Below are 19,774 nucleotides of genomic sequence, written 5' to 3'. Positions count from 1 at the left end.
TAGTCTTCCATCAAACTTTTCTTTTGAATAATAGCCACATCACTATTTTTCATTTTAAATATGTTATGTCTAGCACTCAGAGAAATATGACTGCATAGTAGACAAAGTGCTAATGTTAAATCCAGGAATACCTGGATTCATGATCTTCCTTTCATGGAATGACATGGAATGAATACAGACTATGTCCTGAGTAAGGACACGTCATCTGTGTTCTAGACAATATTTAAAACTGCAAGTAACAGAGAAAGTTCTTATCTGCATTTGTAGAGAATGTTCTTTTTTCCTGGAGTTCTTGATACCAATCATATTACAGGTTTGGTTCCTATCACTTATTGGTAGGATTCAAATCTATAGGAGACAAGGATCTTCATTGGTATAGAAAGCTCTCAGATGAGGAAAACACCTCTACCAGTGCAAATTTTCACCTTTCCAATTTAGTCTTAGACAGTTGCTGAGAATGCTGAGGGGTTATGTTTTGTCCAAGGTCACAGAGGCGGCATGTGTCCTAAGAGGCAAATAGGCATCATACCTCTACTCATTGAAGATATTTTCTCTTTTTATGTATTCAAAATAAAATAAAGGATTATGATCACAGATATTATGTTCACATTAATATCATAAAAATATTTCTTATTAAAACTATGGCAATCATTTCCTATGGTCCATAAGAGTTTTGAACTTAAAATAATCTTCAGGAAGAATTTGTCACATGACCAAACATTCCAGAAGATACAGAGTTAGGCCAGTTTAAACCTTTTCAAGACATCTAATGACAAGAATTTTTCTTGAAACAACTATATTTATTTACATGTTATTATTGCCTTATATTTGTTCTTTACCATGCGAGATAACATAACTTTTCAAAATTTATATTTTATTAAAAAACAATATTGAATGCAAATTGTCATTTGATTTTTGCCCAACTTTTCATAATAGCACCATAGCACACCAATACTATACATTGGTTTTTCTTGGCAAAGATACTAGAATAGTTTGCCATTTTCTTCTTCAGTGGATTAAGACAAACAGAGATTAAATGATTTGTCCAGGATCACACAGTTTCTAAGTATCAGGCTTTATTTGAACTGAGGACTTCCTGAGGACTTCCTGACTCCAAACCTAGTGCTTTCTCTAAACATTGAATCATCTCACTGCCTCTTAAACATAATAATAACCAATTAAATTTGTTTGTTTACTATAAAACATTGTCAAAAGTTTTCAGTCACTTCTACTAAATTTCCATCTTATGACTGAGGATTGTGAAAAATAACTTTTTAGGACCTAGACAAGTCTACCTCCCCTACAAACATGTCAGTAAAGTTCTAAAAATGTATAAGAAATAACAGTGATAAAAAAAGACAGAGAATCAAGCAAAGATTTTTCCATTCAATGTAGGCCTACACAGAAAGTACTTTCTGAATCCTATAGAGATCTTAACTAGACGAGGCAGAGTAGGCTAAAATATAATATAAAATAGCCTGGAGACAGAGCCAGATCAATGTCCAGCTCAATAAAAATGAACTTAAGAATCCCATTCCTATTTTTAAAAGCATTATAGGCTAAAGCAGAGGATAGATTGGTGAGGGGCAATCTAGAGGTCAAATATAAAAAACAATATAGGACATTGGAGACAAACAAGCACACTTTGAAAACGGGTGACTCAGGGATCATAGTCCCATCTATAGTGTGAGACAAACCAAACTAACATCTAAGAAAAACAAAATATATTTATTGTTCAACTTAGCATTTAGGTAGTCATGACTGAATTCAGCATCAATACAGTTTTGGATTGACTCATTATGAGAGAAAAAGGATAGCTCCTTCACAGTGAGGCCTATATTTAGCCAGTGAACTCAAAATCAAGCAAGGCCTATTAATACCACCTAGTAGATTGGGAATGCAGTTGGAAATGTTAGTAAACAGGGAAGGAAATGACAAATTAAATAAGATTTTGATTGAATGATGTCTAACAAGTAAAATGAGAAGAGAGTAAATCTGCAAATTCATATGTAAACACAGTGAAAAGAATAATCTGTACACAAAGATAAAAGTACCTGGAAGAAATCAAACAAGAGCCAATAATAAATAACCAGTTAGAAAGAATGGAAAGTATTAATAGTTTTGAAGAGATGGCAATAAATTTTATCTAAGAATTAAATTATCTGAAAATTAGAATTGGACAAAACTAAAAACAATGGCTCCATGAAACAAGAAGAAATAATAAAATCAAATATATGAAAATATAAGATATATATGATGAAAAGGAACTGAATTGGAAAACAAGTCAAGGAAAGATATTATAAGACTATAAGAATTATATGACTATTTAAAAATTGGAAGCAAAAATAAAGTATGCACGACACATTTCAAGAAATATAATTTAAAACTACCCAGATGTTTTAAACCAGAGGGGAAAAAGTTAAAAGATTCCCATTGTTGCCTCCTAAGGGAGGGGGATTAAAACTCCAAGAATATATCATCTCCAAATATGGAGTTTACAAGATAATAACAACAATATAATATTACTAAAAGAGCTTAAGTACCAATGAATCTCCCCATCTCTTCCAGTAGGGGGGGAAGAATCCCCCCTACTGGAAGAGGAGGAAAAGGAGGAAAAAGAAGAGGAAAGGGAAGGGCAAGAGGAACTATATAAGGGGGGGGGGGAAAGAAAGAGGAAGAGGAAGGAACTGATTTTCTCATAAGATAGGGTTTCCCTAGATCAAGAACATAGATATTGGGAGGGAGAAATAGAGGGAGGGAGGGAAAGAAGGAAAGAAGAAAGGAGAGAGGAGAGAGGAGAGACAGAAGAAAGAGACACACACACACACAGACAGAGAGAAAAAGAGAGAAGGAGAGAAAGAGCGAGAGAGAAAGAAAGAGAGAGAGAAAGAGAGAGAGAGAGAGAGAGAGAGAGAGAGAGAGAGAGAGAAAGAGAGAGAGAGAGAGAGACTGTGGTTTAGAAATAAATTAAACTTGAGTGAAATAGTAGAGAATATAGAGAAGGAAGATGGGGATTTAAGAAGAGGGGCAGGATAAGTGAGGTAGATATAAGAAAAGGTCAATATATGTGAAACATTCCTTTGAGATATGGATAGCCAACAGGAACATAAACAGGGAAAAAGTGAAGTACCTGAACAGAATTTTAGAAAAATTAGAAATTGCATATCTCTCATGATTATTCAATGGAAATAGAAAGAAGTTTACATATTTTCAAAATGGTACAGACTATATATTGGGGCATAAGACTTGATAAATGCAGAGTAAGCAGAATTACTAAATACAGCCTTTATTGAGTACAATATTATAAAATAATATTCATCAAGGTACCCTTGAATAAAATGATTACTATTAATTGATGACTAAATCAATAACTTAACCATAAAGAATTAGTGGATCAAAGAACAACTTATATAAACAGAAAATTTTATTAAAGAGAATTATAACTATGAAGCCACATACCAAAATTAAGAGAATATAGCTAAAACTATTTTTTAAGAAGGAAAACTGACACCTCTAAATGGATCCATTAACAAATAGAAAAAGACCAAATTGTAAAATTGAGCATTCAATTAAAAAAAACACAGAAAAGTGACAAATTAAATCATTCAACTTTACACTAAAGTAGAAATTCTAAAAGCCAAAGAATACATTTAAAAATCAAAAGCAAAAAAAAAAAAAGCTTAAATTGATTAAAAAAACCCTAAATAGTCTAATTCAAAAAGAGAGAAAAATTCTGTCAAAAATAAAAAAATAAATGGAGGATTGCCTGGAAGAGAAAATGAAATAAATAAACTCTCAAAAAATATTTTGTCCAGGAATAAACAAAGAAACTGGGAATGAAATGAGTCACTTATAAAAATATAGGACTTCCAGAGAAATGGAGAAAGATATTGATTATTTAAATAATTCAATATCAACAAAAAATAAACCGAAGGAGCTAGAAATTAATTCTCTCCCCCTTAAATATTCTCTTTCACTTTCCTTTAAATGTCTATAGTTACTCTTTTTTTTTCTTTTCCCTTCATATTATTTCAGAAAGGTAAACACATATTTCTTGGTATTCCCCATACTTGTTCTTAGAATATTTCATAACTCTATCATTGCATATTACATTAATATTATAACAGTGCAACATACATAATTTGAGCATTTCTCTATTGCTCGACATTATTTCATCTTTTTACTTTTTACTAATTTACTTTTTACTACTTTGCTAATTTGTGATTACTTTTTTTATTCTTAAATACGAATCTGAAATGAAAATCTTTGACCATGTAGCTCTTTTAATTGCTATAGGTTTTTCTTTTCTTTCTTTTCTTTTTTTTTCTTTTTTTTTTTGGCAGCAATTGGGTTTAAGTAACTTGCTCAAAGTCACACAGCTAGTGTTTGAAGCCAGACTTGAACTCAGTTCCTCCTGATACCAGGACATTTTTGCTCTATCCATTGTGTCACTCAGCTTCTCCTATGACTGTCACTTATGATTATGACTATGATTATTTTATAAAAGAATGAATCTTACATTTATTTTAGTGAAGTGGCTGGCATGGTATTCAAGCATTATGATACTTTATCCTATTTTAAAAATTGTTTTTATTTTAAAAAGTGTTATGAAACCTAACTTACTCTGCTTATCATCAAGTCCTGTAGATCTCGTATCCACTAAGAAAAAAAATCAAGTTGATGAATATTTAATGCACTACATTAGTAACATGAATTGATAAGCACAATGCTTCTATTATAAAAGATTCTTTCTGAGAAGAAAAAAAATGCTTTTTCCACAAGCTAAGATGAGAAACATAATCATGGCATAGGTCACCATAGATATCTAGGATTCCTCTTGAAAAGATTTGGTACAGACTTTGATTTAGAGTTAACACCTTAAGCTTTAAGCTATAGGATTTGCAGGTACTATGGCTCCAAGAGTATATCTAGTCTAACTCCCTTATTTGATAGAAGAATAAATTGAGAGCCAGAGAGAGATTAAGTGAGCTGTTCACAGTAGCACAGATAGTGCTGTACATACTAAACTAGAATTCAAAACTAAGTTCCTGCGAATCAAATTCTATACTCTTTCTACTGTAGATTTTTTTTCAGGGGCTAAGAAATTTGTTCTGTCTTTCTCTCATGTATTTCCTATCTGTGCCAAGAGAAGAGCAGTCTTACAAAAAAGCAAAGCACAATACAATAGAGGTTCTCTCTTGTTGCTTGTTGTTCGAAATCATCTAAGGTCTTTAAGAATAAGGTGCCAGGATTTCTATTTCTAGTGAGATGATTGCTTTCTGACTGATGTGCCTTTTCTCTTTTGATTTTATTACAAGGCTCAGTGGGATATTCACAGGAAAAAGACCTCCTACATAGCAGGTTTCACAGAAAAAGAGAAGGGAATAGAAAGTTGAGGCTTGGAAACAGATCTGTGGGGATTAATCAAATGTGAAGAAGTGTCAATTCTGAAGCTGCGGATGCAGTTTTCTGTGTTTCAGAGGGCACTGAGAGTATCTAATTATAGCAGTAATTAAAATTCATAAAACATCAAATTGATTTGTGATTCTCCTTTATATTTTCTGAACCCAAAGGGACATAGCATTCACTAATCACTAAATGGAACATTATTGAAATAAGAAGTGCTGCTAAAATATAAATACTATCATAATTTATAAAACAATAAAATGTTATGCTTAGTCTAATGTCAGCCCTTGAAACATCATTAGTTTTGGAGTACATTTGGAAGGAATAGAGCCTTAACACTGAAAAAGAGTTAAGTACTGGCCAAGACACTTTATTAATGGATCTATCTACAAATAAGAATGTGTTTCCAAATAGAAAATTTACACATTTCAAATGTTGAATCATCCTGCTTTTTGAGGCTTCAGCCCAAGAAAGAAGTCTAAAACAAAGCAGGCTATCAGAATGACTCATTGGATTCTTGTTTACTTTTAACCCTTGACTTTCTAAAAAGTTAAAGTCATTATTTTATTTTATTTTATATTTTGCTGAGGCAATTGGGATTAAGTGACTTGCCCAGGGTCACACAGCTAGGAAGTGTTAAGCGTCAAATCGGATTTGAACTCAGGTCCTCCTGACTTCAGGGCTGCTGAAAGTCATTACTTTCAAATGTTAATTGGTTTGTTCTTTATTCTTCACAAGAGTTGAGAGAATATTTAGTCTCTAATACTTCATTTTTTAAGTGTTCCATGGGCCAGATTTCCAGGGATTATATTTAGCTAGAAACAATTTACCAGCTTGTTATTTTAAGTGAAAAATATCATACATTTTTTTAAGGATCAAGGGATAAAATTTAATTATATAGTTAATTTCATTATTACAGAAACCCTCCCACTATTGATCATTATTTTTTTAAAATCACATTGCTAGTAAGGAAGTAGAAGGAAGGGAGAGGAGAACATAAAAATAACGATGTGATTCAAATCTACAGAAGTCAGGAAATTAAAAGAAACCTCCTGAATCACTTTTCATTATTATACAGGATGAGGAATTCCTAGTTGGGTAAAGTTTAAATATCAAGACATGTGCAAGCATAGATCCAATTCAAAGTGTAATGGGTTTTTTATTTTTATGTCACATAAATTAGCATGTAGTTGACAATGGGGAGAGAGCATCAGAAATTTCTACTGTGGTTGAATATTAAAGACCCTAAGGAGTACATTCTGAAGGACTTACCTTTTGCTTACTTTTCTTGGTATACTTTTTCCAGTTCTTCTGTTTCTTAGCTATGTGTCATAGTTGTTTGCTTGAATGATTCTAGCCTCTCAAGAGGAAACTGCTTTCAAATAATACTAACCTGCTCCAAAACCTAAACAGATGAACCAGCTGCTTCTAGAATGGAATTGGAGTGATTTTGGAGGTGCATTTTTACTTTCAAACTACATTAGAATGCCATTTGGTGCAACAGAGGTGCAATTTGAAAAACTGTACACGACATTCATAGCTGCTAATGTGCCTCCAAAAATGTCCAGCTACAATTGAGAGATCAGCTTTCTCATATGTCTAAGAATATGAAAGTCCCTTATGGGGTGACTAAAAGCAGTGAACAATTCTTTTCCTATTGTTAGCTTAAATCTAATTATCAGATTGTAAATTGGACTATTTGAAGTTGACCAGGGTCACACAGCTAGGATGTTTTAAGTATCTGAGACCACATTTGAACTCAGGTTCTCCTGACTTCTGGGCTGGTGTTCTATCCACTGCACCACCTAGCTGCCCTGGCCTCTTTGTTTCTTAAAAATGATAGTTCATCTTTCATCTCTGGCTGTTTTCTCTAGCTGCTTCCCAAACTTTGAATGCCCTTTCTACTCAACTTTACTTCTTGACTTCCTTTACTTCCTTCAAGTCCCAATTAGTATTCTACCTTTTTCAGGAAGCCTTTCCAAATCCCTATTAATTTTAATGACTCTTCTTTGAGGATTATTTTCTATTTATTTTATTTGCATATATTTGTTTTCATGTTGTCTCCCTCATTAGATTGTAAACTCCTCCTAGTTGTGTCACCTAATTACCCCTCCAAAACTTTCAATGTCAATTAATCTATCAGTTAATCTATCAATTAATCAATAACCACTGCATTAAACACTTACTATATGTCAGGCATTGTACTATGTACTGAGCATACAAAGAAAGGCAAAAGTAGTTGATTGAGTGAGATATAGTGTGTACTCCCTTTCCCTCTCTATCTTCTACCCTCCCTCTCTCCCTTCCTTCCTCCTTCCCTCTCTTTTCTCTCTCTCTCTCTCTTTTCTCTCTCTCTCTCTCACACACACACACACACACACATATGATATATTGTTTCTCTATATTGTTTATGTATGTATATGTGTGTATAAACAGAGATACTAAACAATGAAGATGAGAAGGGTCAACATTCAGGGAATGGAAAGATACAGAGAAAGGGCCTGTGGAGAAGTGAGAAACTACAAATAAACTACTATGACTACATAAAGAATGTGTGGAAGTGGATAAAGTGTAAAATCAGCAAATCTCATAATGTTTAAAAAAAAAAGCCCACTTATTTGAAAGAAAAAGTTTTAAAAATCTGTCAGTTCAGAAAAGCAGCTTGGTATTTTATAGATTCAGAGATGAGATCAGTATCAAGAAGACCTGGATTTAAATCCTGTCTTTGACACATGGTGGCTATGTGACCCTGGGCTGCCCTCCAGTGCATCCAACATCTCTCTGAGATTTTAAGTTTCAAAGTTAATACTAACTGACATTGGTAGAGAAAGTTTCCTCAAAGGGATTCCCTATACCAATAAAATCAGATGTCAGGTCAAAAAAAAAAAAAAAGAAATCTAGCTAAAAGCTTCTTTAAAAGGTATTTTGGTGAAATTTTTCATCTATTTAAATGTTTCTTTAAAAATTTTATAAAATTATAAAGTAACTAGAATCTTTTAAAATGTTTAAGAATAAGAAAATGATCACAAAATAACTATTATAATGAATGCAAAATTGTTACAAGCTAATTTGAGATAGAAATTAGTCAATATATAAATTTATTACTTGGAATTTTTAGAAGTATTTTAAAAACAACTTTTATTTTTATCTTATTTTTAATTTATGGAATTGAATTAGATTATGTGAATCAGAATTAGAACTAAGTGAACTGCCCAAGAGGCAACATGTACTACTTGTATTGCTTCATTTATGAAAAATATTAGGCCTTTTTCATTTGTGAGAACCATTGAAGAGAGTCCCTATCAAAGACTCATTTACTAGATTCCTTAGTTTGGAAGATCCACTAGATAAAAAAATTCTATTGTCTTCTGATTTTAGGTGATTGAGTATCTTGAAATGGGAGTAGTTCAGTGTCAACTGATAAAAGAAGATTTAGCAAAAGACATCTGAGATCCAATGTACAACTGGTATTCCAGAACTAGTGAGCGCAGTGGCCAAGCAACATCATAGAAGCCTAGAAAGCTATTGATCTAGCCAAGCATTTAATGAATTAACCTATCACATCAATAAAGACATTGGATCCTGAAAAGTATGAACTGTCCTATTCCCAATACCTTACCTCAGAATCAATATGGAAGGGACTTTGGGAAAGGACAGCAGGTCTCCCAAGACCAGGAATTCTGAGATAATCTTTGGCTTCATGTTGTTGTTATACACAAACCTCATTTACTTTTGTACTTTAAGTTTTGCTCATTTTTTTCATAGGGATCTTTTGTGTGTGCATTAAGAGGATACACATGTAAGGGGAGAGTAAACCTCCAAATTTGGAAGGATTGAGTATTTGAGAAATACTATTCTTACTATTCTTCCCTGGTAAAACACTTTGTTAAAGGTAATTCATGTTGCTTTTGTTTTTTGTTGTTGTTAAAACTAACTGATTTTCAGGGGAGTACCCAAATAGGCACTTGTGGGTGATAGCATTAGAAGGCATAATCCCTACTATGGCCTTACATATAGGCATATGAATGTATATGTGTATGTATGTGTGTATATATATATATATATATATATATATATATATATATGTGTGTGTGTGTGTGTGTGTGTGTGTGTGTGTGTGTGTGTGTGTGTTCATGTGTATATATGTCCATGTTTAATTATAATCTTCTGGGGAAGGAGCTAGATGGTGAGGAAAGGGGAAAAAATAAAGTAAAAAATGAACAACAGATAACAAAAGAAAATCTGCAATAAAATGAAGAAAGGATGGATGTCTTGGAACACAATGTATAGTATTTATTATATCGGCTTTCATGAAATGGAACTTTATTTTTTCATAGTTTGGTTTCTTACTTTTATTGTGCTGTGCTCATGGCAATGTTCTTTTTTCTGTCTTTTTTTTTTTATTTTTCCCTTGTGATTCTCACAATAGCTCTATGAAATAATTGTTATTATTATTATTATTGTTATTATCCACATTTTTCAGTTTGGGAAACTGAATCTGAGGGATATTACTCAGGATCATCCAGTTACAATATGTCTGAAGAAGGAAATCAATTCATTACTTCCTGATTCCAAGTTCAAAACTACATGCACTATGCCCCCTATGCATTTGAGGTCTAATTATGACAACTTCAAAAATAAGTAGACATAATAAGAAAAAAAAAAAGAAAAAATAACTAACTGAATGAGAAATTTAACAATGAAATTACACACCTAAATTTTTTCAGTCAATTGTGGTTGTGAGTTGCCCAGGTCACACAGCTAGGAAGTGTTAAATGTCTGAGGCTGTATTTGAACTCAGGTCCTGAATTCAGTGCAGATGCTCTATTCACTGCACCATCTAACTGCTCCTTATCTAACATTTTTTTATAATACAAATAGAGCAGTTCTAAAAGGACAAAAATATAACTCTGAAAAATCGATGAACAAAAAGATACTTAAGAATGCTTATTAAAAATAAATTTATAAACATAATATAAACACAGAAAAAGATATTTTGAAAATTAGGTGAAAAGGATAAAATATAAAATTAAAAAAAACATAAGACTGATAAGACAAAATACTTCTTCCAAAAGATGAATAAAATCAATATCCTTACAAATGATTTAAAAATGAGAAAATCTAATTATCAAAAATTAATGATACAGTGAGGAACTAGACTTATTTGATCCCACTATAATAATTATATGCCAGTTTGGAACTATGCCCAAAGGGCTATCAAATTATGCATACCCTTTGATCCTGCACTGTATCTACTGGCTCTATATCACAAAGAGATCATTAAAAAAAAGAAAAGGATCCACATGTGCAAAAATGTTTGTAGCAGACATTTTTATAGTGTCAAAGAACTGGAAACTGAGTGGATGCCCATCAATTGGGGAATGGCTGAATAAGCTATGGTATATGAATGTTATAGAACAATAATATTCCATTATTGTTCAGCAGGATGATTTCAGAAAGCCTGGACAGACTTACATGAACTGATGAGTATATGCAACATGATATATGTGGAAATATGTTTAGAAGGATTGCACATATATTGGCTTGCTTGCTGTCTAGGGGAGAGGATAGGAGAAGGAAGGGAGAAAAATTTGGAACAATTCTTTCAACCTCCAAGGAACTGGTCTCAGCACAGCTCTACCAGAGTCAACACCACTTTTTGAATTCTTTTTTTAGACTATAAAATTCTTAAGTAATGGATCCTGGGTTTTTGCTTTTCCCTTGACTTTTTTTTTTTTTTTTTAGCATTTTAAGTGTAAGAGATGGTTTGATCAAACCCAGGACCATAATCCAGATTGAACAGGTGATCCAGTTTTGATGGCTAGATGTCACCATCAGGCTAGAAATAAAGTTTTCAGAAACATGGAGACATTGACCACCCCAGCAAAAGCAAGTTTTAGACTTGGCCCCTATGGGACTATTTTTAATTTAGAAAATCAACTAAATTGTATGTTTAGTTTTCCTTTCCTCTTTCCAAATTATCCCTATAAAGTACTGTAAATAATATTTAGACACTTGTTTTATCTTTGAAGCAGATAATCATTTCTAAAAGTCAACCAATCTTAAATGGCTAAATGGGACCATTAGGTTAGTTTCTGGACCCCTAGAAGTGGCACACTGTTCAACACAGATGATAGGTTGTCCTTTGTAGAGGACCACAGATATTGGGGAACTATGAGAAAATTATATTTGAAGCAAAGATACTTACAGCAGGGTGTTAACTCAGTATGATTGATGAAATGATGATTCTCTAGTTCACATATACTTAGTACTTAGTATGGTGATGTAATGGTTCTCTAGTTCACACATACTTAGTGTGCTGTAATGATGTAATCATACTGAGGTATTTAAGGGCTGAGAGAACTGGAAATAGAGATATTCCATTTTTGACCATCCTCCTGGTGGCCTATTTCATTCCTCCACTAAGATCAAGGCTGGTCCCGAGATCCTCCAGAGAGCTAGCCTGGACATTACATTTTGGCATCTGAACATAGGCACTGAAAGAAGCACACTAGATGTTGAGGTTCTGGACATAAGGCCTACACTCAGGAGTTCAATGTGATCATAAGCTCAGTGGAGAAATCCCTGTGACCCGGAAATGGAGCGAGTAAACTAGTCACTTTCATTTTTCAGCTGAAATGGGGCAAATACTAAGAAAAGAGCCCCCCAAGGGGAATGTGTAGCAAGCATAGTTAGTTTAATAAAGAAGCAAGGTTTGTTGGTAACTTGGGAGCAGATCATTGGATTCTTAGAAATATTAGAGTGCCTGTCTCTTTGGTTCTCTAAGGAAACAATTAGAGCCAGATAAGTGGAAACTAGTGGGAGAGCAACTATTTGAATATTACAAAGATAATGATTCTGATTCAGTTCCCAAAGAAACATTCTATATGGCTTTAAGGAATCCCACAAGTTTTAAAATAAGGAAAAAGGAGAAAGAGCAGGAGGGAGATGGTACTGACAAAGCAGCTGAAAAGCATGAAGAATTGGACAAGCAAGGAGTGAAGTACAACGCTGATGAAATTAAGGAGTGTGGTGCTTCTCAGCAGGAGCCCTTAGACCATTCCTGATCTCATGACCCTCTTCCCTCAATTTTGCCTTCATGGGTGAAGGGAGGAGGAAGAGTGGGAGGGGCAGTGACACCCTCAGCAGTACCAATGCAACAGCTTTGTCCACCCCCTATGACACAATTACTAAAAGCACTAGTTAAAGCTAAAGAGGAAGGACAGGATACATCTGATTTAATAATAAAAACATACCCTGTGATTGAAGAGTTTGACTCTTCAGGTCAAGAAAGAAGATACACTCCTTTTAATCTGGAAATTATTAAAGATCTGAAAAAAGCTTGTATTCTTTATGGGTCTAACTCATTTTATATTAAGATGGTATTAGAGAATTTGGCTTATGAAATTTTAACCCCTAGTGATTGGAAATCTGTAATGTTCTAGTTAGCTTTCTGGAGGTCTCAGGACCAGCCTTGGTTTCGGCAGAATAATCACCACAAGAATAAGTCAGAAGTAAAGTCCAAAGTCTTTGTTATCTCCTTCATAGTCTGTCTCCTTCACCTGAGGCCTGGTTAGTTGTCTGGACACTTTCCAGAATGGGTCTTGGTCTCATGAAAAAGTGAAGGAGACAAGACAGCCACCATGAGGGTCTTTATTTTTGAGTCTGCCTCCTCTTATATACTCTATTATAGGTGCATCATCACAGGTGTCGATCTTGTAGAATTATATTAAGTACTAAATGCATGTAAACTAGAGGATCATTATATTAATCCCACTGAGTTAACACCTTGTTGTAGGCTTAAATCAATAAAATAGCGTTCCTGACCTTTACAGAAATCTATAGCAAGGACATGTTTAGAACCTGGACAAAACTTGTTGTGGCTTTCTGAGTATAGTGAACTATGTAGAATACAAGCTCAATGAAATAGGCAACCTGGATTTAATATACTGGTCACCTTTGATCAACTAGCAGGTTTAGGTCCTTATAGAGACACTTTGGTGCTATAGCACCAAATCTTGTAACATATAAGCAAATTGCTTCTGCTGCTATCAAAGCATGGGGCACCCTCCCAGGAAGACAAGATAGAGGGGAAACCTTCACAAAAATAACACAAGGTCCAAATGAACTCTTTGCTTATTTCATGGGATGTCTACAGACAGATGTCACAAAAACTATTGGTGAAAATACAGCAACAGTAATTATGATAAGACAACATTGAAAGGGTTGATAGACATGGGTGCAGATTGTACAGTCATTAGAGGTGCCAGGTGGCCCAGTCATTGGCCAAATATTAAGGCAGACACCTATATGTCTAGCATAGGAGGATCAATAGCAGCTGAAGTTAGTGCTATCCCTTTGAGGTGGTTATTTGAAGGTGAAATAGGAGCTTTTACTTCTTTTGTAGCTGAAAAAATCCCCATCAATTTATGGGGAAGAGACATCTTACAACAGTTAGGATTACAAATGAGTACTTTAGATTTTTAGGCAGGGCTACTGTTAAGGCCTGCCAATACTCTCTCCTATTCCTATTCAATGGAAAATTGATACACCAGTATGGATAGAAAAGTGGCCCTTAGCTAGTGAAAAAATTCAGGCCTTATTACATATAGTATAGGAGCAACTTGACTAACGACACTTACAGCCTTCTCTAAGTCCTAGGAATTCCTCTGTATTTGTTGTAAGAAAAAAAAAAGAAATCTGGAAAATTGAGGATGTTGATGGATTTAAGGAAAGGAAATGAACAAATGGATACTATGGAAACTTTTCATCCTGGACTTCCATTTCCTACTTACTTGCCTAGAGAATGGCCTCTTTGGGTTATAGACATTAAGGGTTGTTTCTATTCTATCCCTCCGGATAAGGAGGATGTGAAAAGATTTGCTTTTTCAGTGCCCAGCGTTAACTTAGCTGAGCCTTATAAAAGATATGAATGGGCAGTTTTGCCACAGGGAATGAAAAACTACTATGTGTCAAATGGATGTTGCTGCTGCTCTTACTGAAGTAAGAAAAGCATTTGCAAAAGTAATGTTATTACATTACATGGATGATATATTGGGATGTGCACCTGAGGAATGAATGTTAGAAGCATGTCTACAAAAGACCATAGAAACACTAAGTAATTATAAATTGCACAAAGCTCCAGAAAAAATTCAAAGACATGCTCCTTTTCAATATTTAGGATATGAAGTATGCTCTAAGGTGCTTACAGTACAAAAACTTTCCTTAAGAACAGAGAAGTCAAATACATTAAATGACTTTCAGAAATTGATAGGAGATATCCAATGAATGCATCCAGTGTTAGGCTTAACTACCTATCAATTACAACCATTATATAACATTTTAAGCTCACTATGTCAGCTTACAAAAGAAGCTCAAGAGGCTTTGAGAGAAGTTGAACTGGCCTCATCCAATGTAGTTGAAAAAGTTACTCAAAAACTCTTGGAAATATCAGTCTTTGCTATAAAAGAGGCACCTACAGCAGTCCTTCATCAAAGAGACAGTGTGATAGAGTGGGTGAACCAGCACAATCAGACCAAAGCCTTATTCCTTACCCAGAGCTTGTGTCTAGAATTTTATTAAAGGCCATTAAGCTAGCAGTTCAATTATCTGGGATAACACCTGACAAGATATACACCTTTTATATCAATGCACAAACATTAATGCATATGTGAAACCATTCCAGAGTGGCAAATTTTATTGACCACAGCTCCAAATTTTACACATGGGTCTCCATTAAAGATAACCCGTCTATTACATAGTTGGCAATGGATTTTTAAAACATTTTTGAAGAAAGATTTCTAAGGTTCCTCTTTAAAGATCAACCTATCTTTACAGATGCATCCAAACATAATATTTGTGTATAGTTTCATGACTTAATGATAAAAAGAGTAGTCAGAACTCTTTTTCAATCCACTCAGCAGAATGAATTGCATACAATCATACTAGCTCTTACTTATTATCCAGGAGATATAAATATAATATCTGATTCAGCTTATTCAATAGGTATGATACAAAGAATTGCCACAGCCCAAATAAAATTTGTAGCTTCTAATATATATCAGCTCTTTAAGGAACTTCAAGAGCAAGTGAGAAAACATCCAGGTAAGATTTATATCTTACATGTCCACTCTCATAATCGACTTCCAGGTCTTATTTTTTTTATGGAAATTCAAAGGCAGATAGCCTTCTAACCATGTTAGCCAATATGCTTTTATTTCAGGAAACTCAAGAATCTCATTCTAAATATCATCATGCTTGAGCTTTATATTTGCAATTTGGGATAACAAAAGAGGAAGCAAGGAGAATAGTAAAAGCCTGAATAGTTTGCCTTCCTTTCCACACTCCTACGCTCCCTCCAGGGAAGAAGCCTCATGGTTTGAGACCCATGAAATTTGGCAAATGGATGTGACTAATAATAAATCTTTTGGTAGTCTGTCTTTTTAGTAGTAGTAGTAGTAGTAGTAGTAGTAGTAGTGTCTACTACAATGTAGACACCTTTTCAGGATTTACTTTTGCAACACCAGCCGCAAAAGAGACAGTCCAAGTGGTCACTAAATTCCTTATACAAGCATTTGCAATTATGGATGTGCCACAAACAATAAAAACAGATAATGAACCTGCATATACTTCTAAACATTCAGTTAAAATTGTCCAAAACTAGAATAGGATATCTCAGATGATAGCAAGTCCCTTATCCATAGAAGACTTTTAAAGACTACAATTTGTTAACCTCCCTCAGATATCTTATTTAGCAATAAAATCACAGGCCATCCAGGTCTAAGCTACTAGAGATAGATCCCTATATCTGGTACATGTGTGTGTATGTGTGTGTGTGTGTGTGTGTGTGTGTGTGTGTGTGTGTGTATTTGTAGCCTGTATATCATCATTAATTTTTAAAACATTTTGACCCACCCATAGGGCAGAATGATTAATAAGAATTAGGTGGAAATATTTGTTCTACTGATTGAGGAGCTTACCCAGGATTCTCAATATCTGAGAATGGCCTTTGACCTTGAAGTTGAACAAGATGGTGGAAAGGTGTTTGAGAATGAGGGAAATTTTTGATTACTGATAAACTACCTATCACTGAATCAATTTTCTCACTAAAACTTTTCATATTACTCCCCTAGGAAATGCAAGTAAAGGTAGATGATATTCACTTTTACAATCATAGATTGTGGTTTTATTTAAAAATAATTGGAAAAGAAAAAAAAAAACATCTCTAGGTGTTATCTGTTCTGAATGCCATCTTTGCTTGTGCCTGGTTAATGGAGATGAGTTTTTCTTACTATTTATGGAATGTGTAATTTACTATCACATTTAATACAAATTTACATGCATATTTTTCTGTAGATGCATTAAAATACATCACAGCAAGTTTAAAACATAATTGTTTGACAGAAGAATGCTTTTTAAAAAGCTTACTCATGCAAGGTCAAGGAATGACATTACTGAAGATGAGAAAAGGGATCAGGGAATATTTTGACTTTCCTCTGAGAGAGAATGGTCATAGTATAGTTTTACCATGAGAAAATTCTGTGGAATCAATTTAAATTTCTGTGACATTGAGCACAAAGGCCAGTTATTGCTGTTATGCTGAGACTCTAATGAAAACCCAATTAGCATCCAAATGGAAGAAAAAGGTTCTCTCATTTACAACTCTGTAATTTGTTTATGTGGTAGGAAAAAATGGTGCCTTTTTTGAATGTAAAGAAAAGCATATTCATGCTGACCTATCAGACATTTTGAAAAATACTCTCAAGTGTCACAGGATAAAGGTACAAACACAATCCAAGTTCATTTCAGCTAGAGCTCCTTTTGAAAGGAATATTTTTTGTTTTAAAACATAAGACAGCAAAGAGTTGGTTTCATTGAACTAATAACTTTTTTAAATGTGTGGTATTTCAGTGAGAAGCTAGAATATTTTATTTGGGGATGGTAGAAAGAAACTGTGACATCTCAGAATGACGTATATGCAAAGTAACAGAAACCTAAGAGAAAAAAATTTGAGAAATGAAACTTATAGACAACTAAAAGTGGATAATCTTTTTGGATTCTAATAAAAATCAGTAGAATTGATACCAAAAAAGAAATCTTTACTGGACAATGTATAATATATTTCACGTTATTGGGTAAATGGTATGGTTACACAAACACCTTTCCATTTCATTAATAGACAATATTGTGCAAACTTTGAAAGAAAAAAAAGGATCTTCTTTTAGATAGTAAATAAAACTCATAATGCTGGAATTCAGCTTACCAGAACAGTCACCACACGTAGAACCACTCCACGCATGTTATTTTCCAGTTTTTTGTCTGTCAATGAACCATTTAGACCTGTAACAGGATTCCAGCAGCCAAGCTAAAAAAGAAAATAACATTAGTTACCTTTCTGTCTGCCAAACCTGGGTATAAACTTTTGTGAAGATTATGCAGAATAGGATGGTTCTTGGAAATATTTGGATAGAAAGGGTCAAGGGTAGGTTTTTCTTCTTTAATTCAAAAGGAAGCAAATCAAATGAATGCCATTTTCTTACTTTAAATAATCATAAAATACAGTCTGGGACAATATTCTACATAACATGCTTTAGCATAGTTGAAGACAATGTAACCCTAATGAAGAACCTTTAGAATTGGAATTCTCAGTGATACATTAATCAGAAAAATAATAGATCACATAATTTTAACATGGTGTCAGCTTTAACACATTTTTTTGAAAGATTTAGATTTTTAAAAGTTATATGGGCTTTAATCAGATTTATGCTGCATTAAAATAGAAAGACTATTTCTAGAGTTCTTTCTAGAGTGATTAAAAGAGTTACTTGCAGATGATAAAAGAAAAGAAAATATTATTTGGTAGTTGTAAGATTTGCCATATACAGCACACATGAAACTTAAATTTACCTACTTTCTGTTTCAACATTATCAGTTTTCTTGGGGTTCTTTGGCATGAGCTTTTTCTGTAAGGCTTTTCAATGATTCACTGCTTTTTAATCTCCAAAATATTCTTTCCTTACACCCCTGTGTACTTAGCTTTGATAATATACAAATCTGGGCACTACTGATTTCAAGATTAGTGCCTATAAATTTTGATGAAATGAAAATTGATGGATCTCAGTTCAGAAACAGGGTATAAGAATGAGATGATATGACTAGAATCAGTGGAAAGCTGCTCAGGCAGCCAAGCTGCAAAGAGAATATTCTCATTCAAGATTTGGGGAGAATGTGATGCTTCTCTTCACTGCTGACTCCTTGGATCTTCAGCCACAGAAATCTGTAGCTGGCTGGAACTCTAAGAGGGTGTACTTGAATCTAAGGCAGCAAGGTTCTTGTTGTTAAATACCTACTTGGTGTGAGATGGTGGTTCTCTAAGCACATATTTGATGTAATGTAATGATATAATGTTCTACAGCTGTGCATGCCCAATGTGGTGTCATAATGTAGTCATGCTGGGGTATTTAAGGGAGTCCCAGAGAGAGAGCTCTCTCTTGGCCACAGTGATCTCAGCCACAGAGAAGACTTCAGGCTCCAGACTCCATCTTTGACCAGCCATCTGCCTGCTCTCCTGCCTCCTTCACTTCACTCTCCCAATTAAGCTCAACCTGAGACCCACCAGAGAGCTAGGTGGACATTGCATAAACCTATTTCAAATTCACTCAGTAGGAATGTTAAAGACCTTTAGCCATTTAAAGTTTAGTTCAATGGTTATAAGGTCATTTGGTTATTTATGTTTTGCCCTGCCTGCTGTGATTTATTTTCTTAAGTTGTATTTTGTTTAACACTTTGCAAAAGTATAAAATATCAGCAAATTCCTTTACCAGACTCTTTTGATTATAGATATGGAGTTGGAAGCAACCTCAGACAGTATTTTGCCTAAGCACCTTATTTTAGCTATAGGAAATTGAGGCCTAGGGAGATGTAGTGATTTGCTTGAAGTCACACAGGTAGCAAGCTTAGGTTCAGTCAATAAACATTTATTAGTATCTACTGTGTTCCAGGCACTGTGCTAAGCATAGATTCTTTCAAGTATATCCCTTAATAAATAATTTGTATATATTGCCCCCATTTTCTATTCCCCTAATACTAAAAATAATCCTCCCCAAAATACTAAATTAGGAAAAAGTTGTCTTCTGTTATAGCTGGGGGAAACTATATTCCTGACGTAAGGAGATCTTGCATTTTCTATATTAAAATATTGTGGAGATTCAACTGCAAAAGCGCATTAAACATATTCAGTGGTATGTCATTTCACATAGTCTAATTAGAATTTAGATTCAATTAGCAAATCAAAATGTGTTGAAATTCTAATTATTATATATATATATATATATATATATATATATATATATATATATATATATATATA

General features: G+C 33.9%; 1 protein-coding gene across 2 annotated transcripts in view; it reads right to left on the bottom strand.

The window, feature by feature from the left end:
* The window catches only part of GRID2 (glutamate ionotropic receptor delta type subunit 2), a 1,896,723-nt gene that overhangs the window by 429,971 nt on the left and 1,446,978 nt on the right, over positions 1 to 19,774 (bottom strand). For both annotated transcript variants that reach the window (XM_051967540.1, XM_051967541.1), the window contains exon 9: positions 17,669 to 17,770. In XM_051967540.1, the coding sequence (XP_051823500.1) occupies positions 17,669 to 17,770 (102 nt within the window). The remainder of the gene's footprint in view (positions 1 to 17,668; positions 17,771 to 19,774) is intronic.

This window comes from Antechinus flavipes, chromosome 6 (genome assembly GCF_016432865.1).
Source record: "Antechinus flavipes isolate AdamAnt ecotype Samford, QLD, Australia chromosome 6, AdamAnt_v2, whole genome shotgun sequence".
NCBI lineage: Eukaryota > Metazoa > Chordata > Mammalia > Dasyuromorphia > Dasyuridae > Antechinus > Antechinus flavipes.
This window is presented reverse-complemented; position numbering and strand designations above follow the sequence as displayed.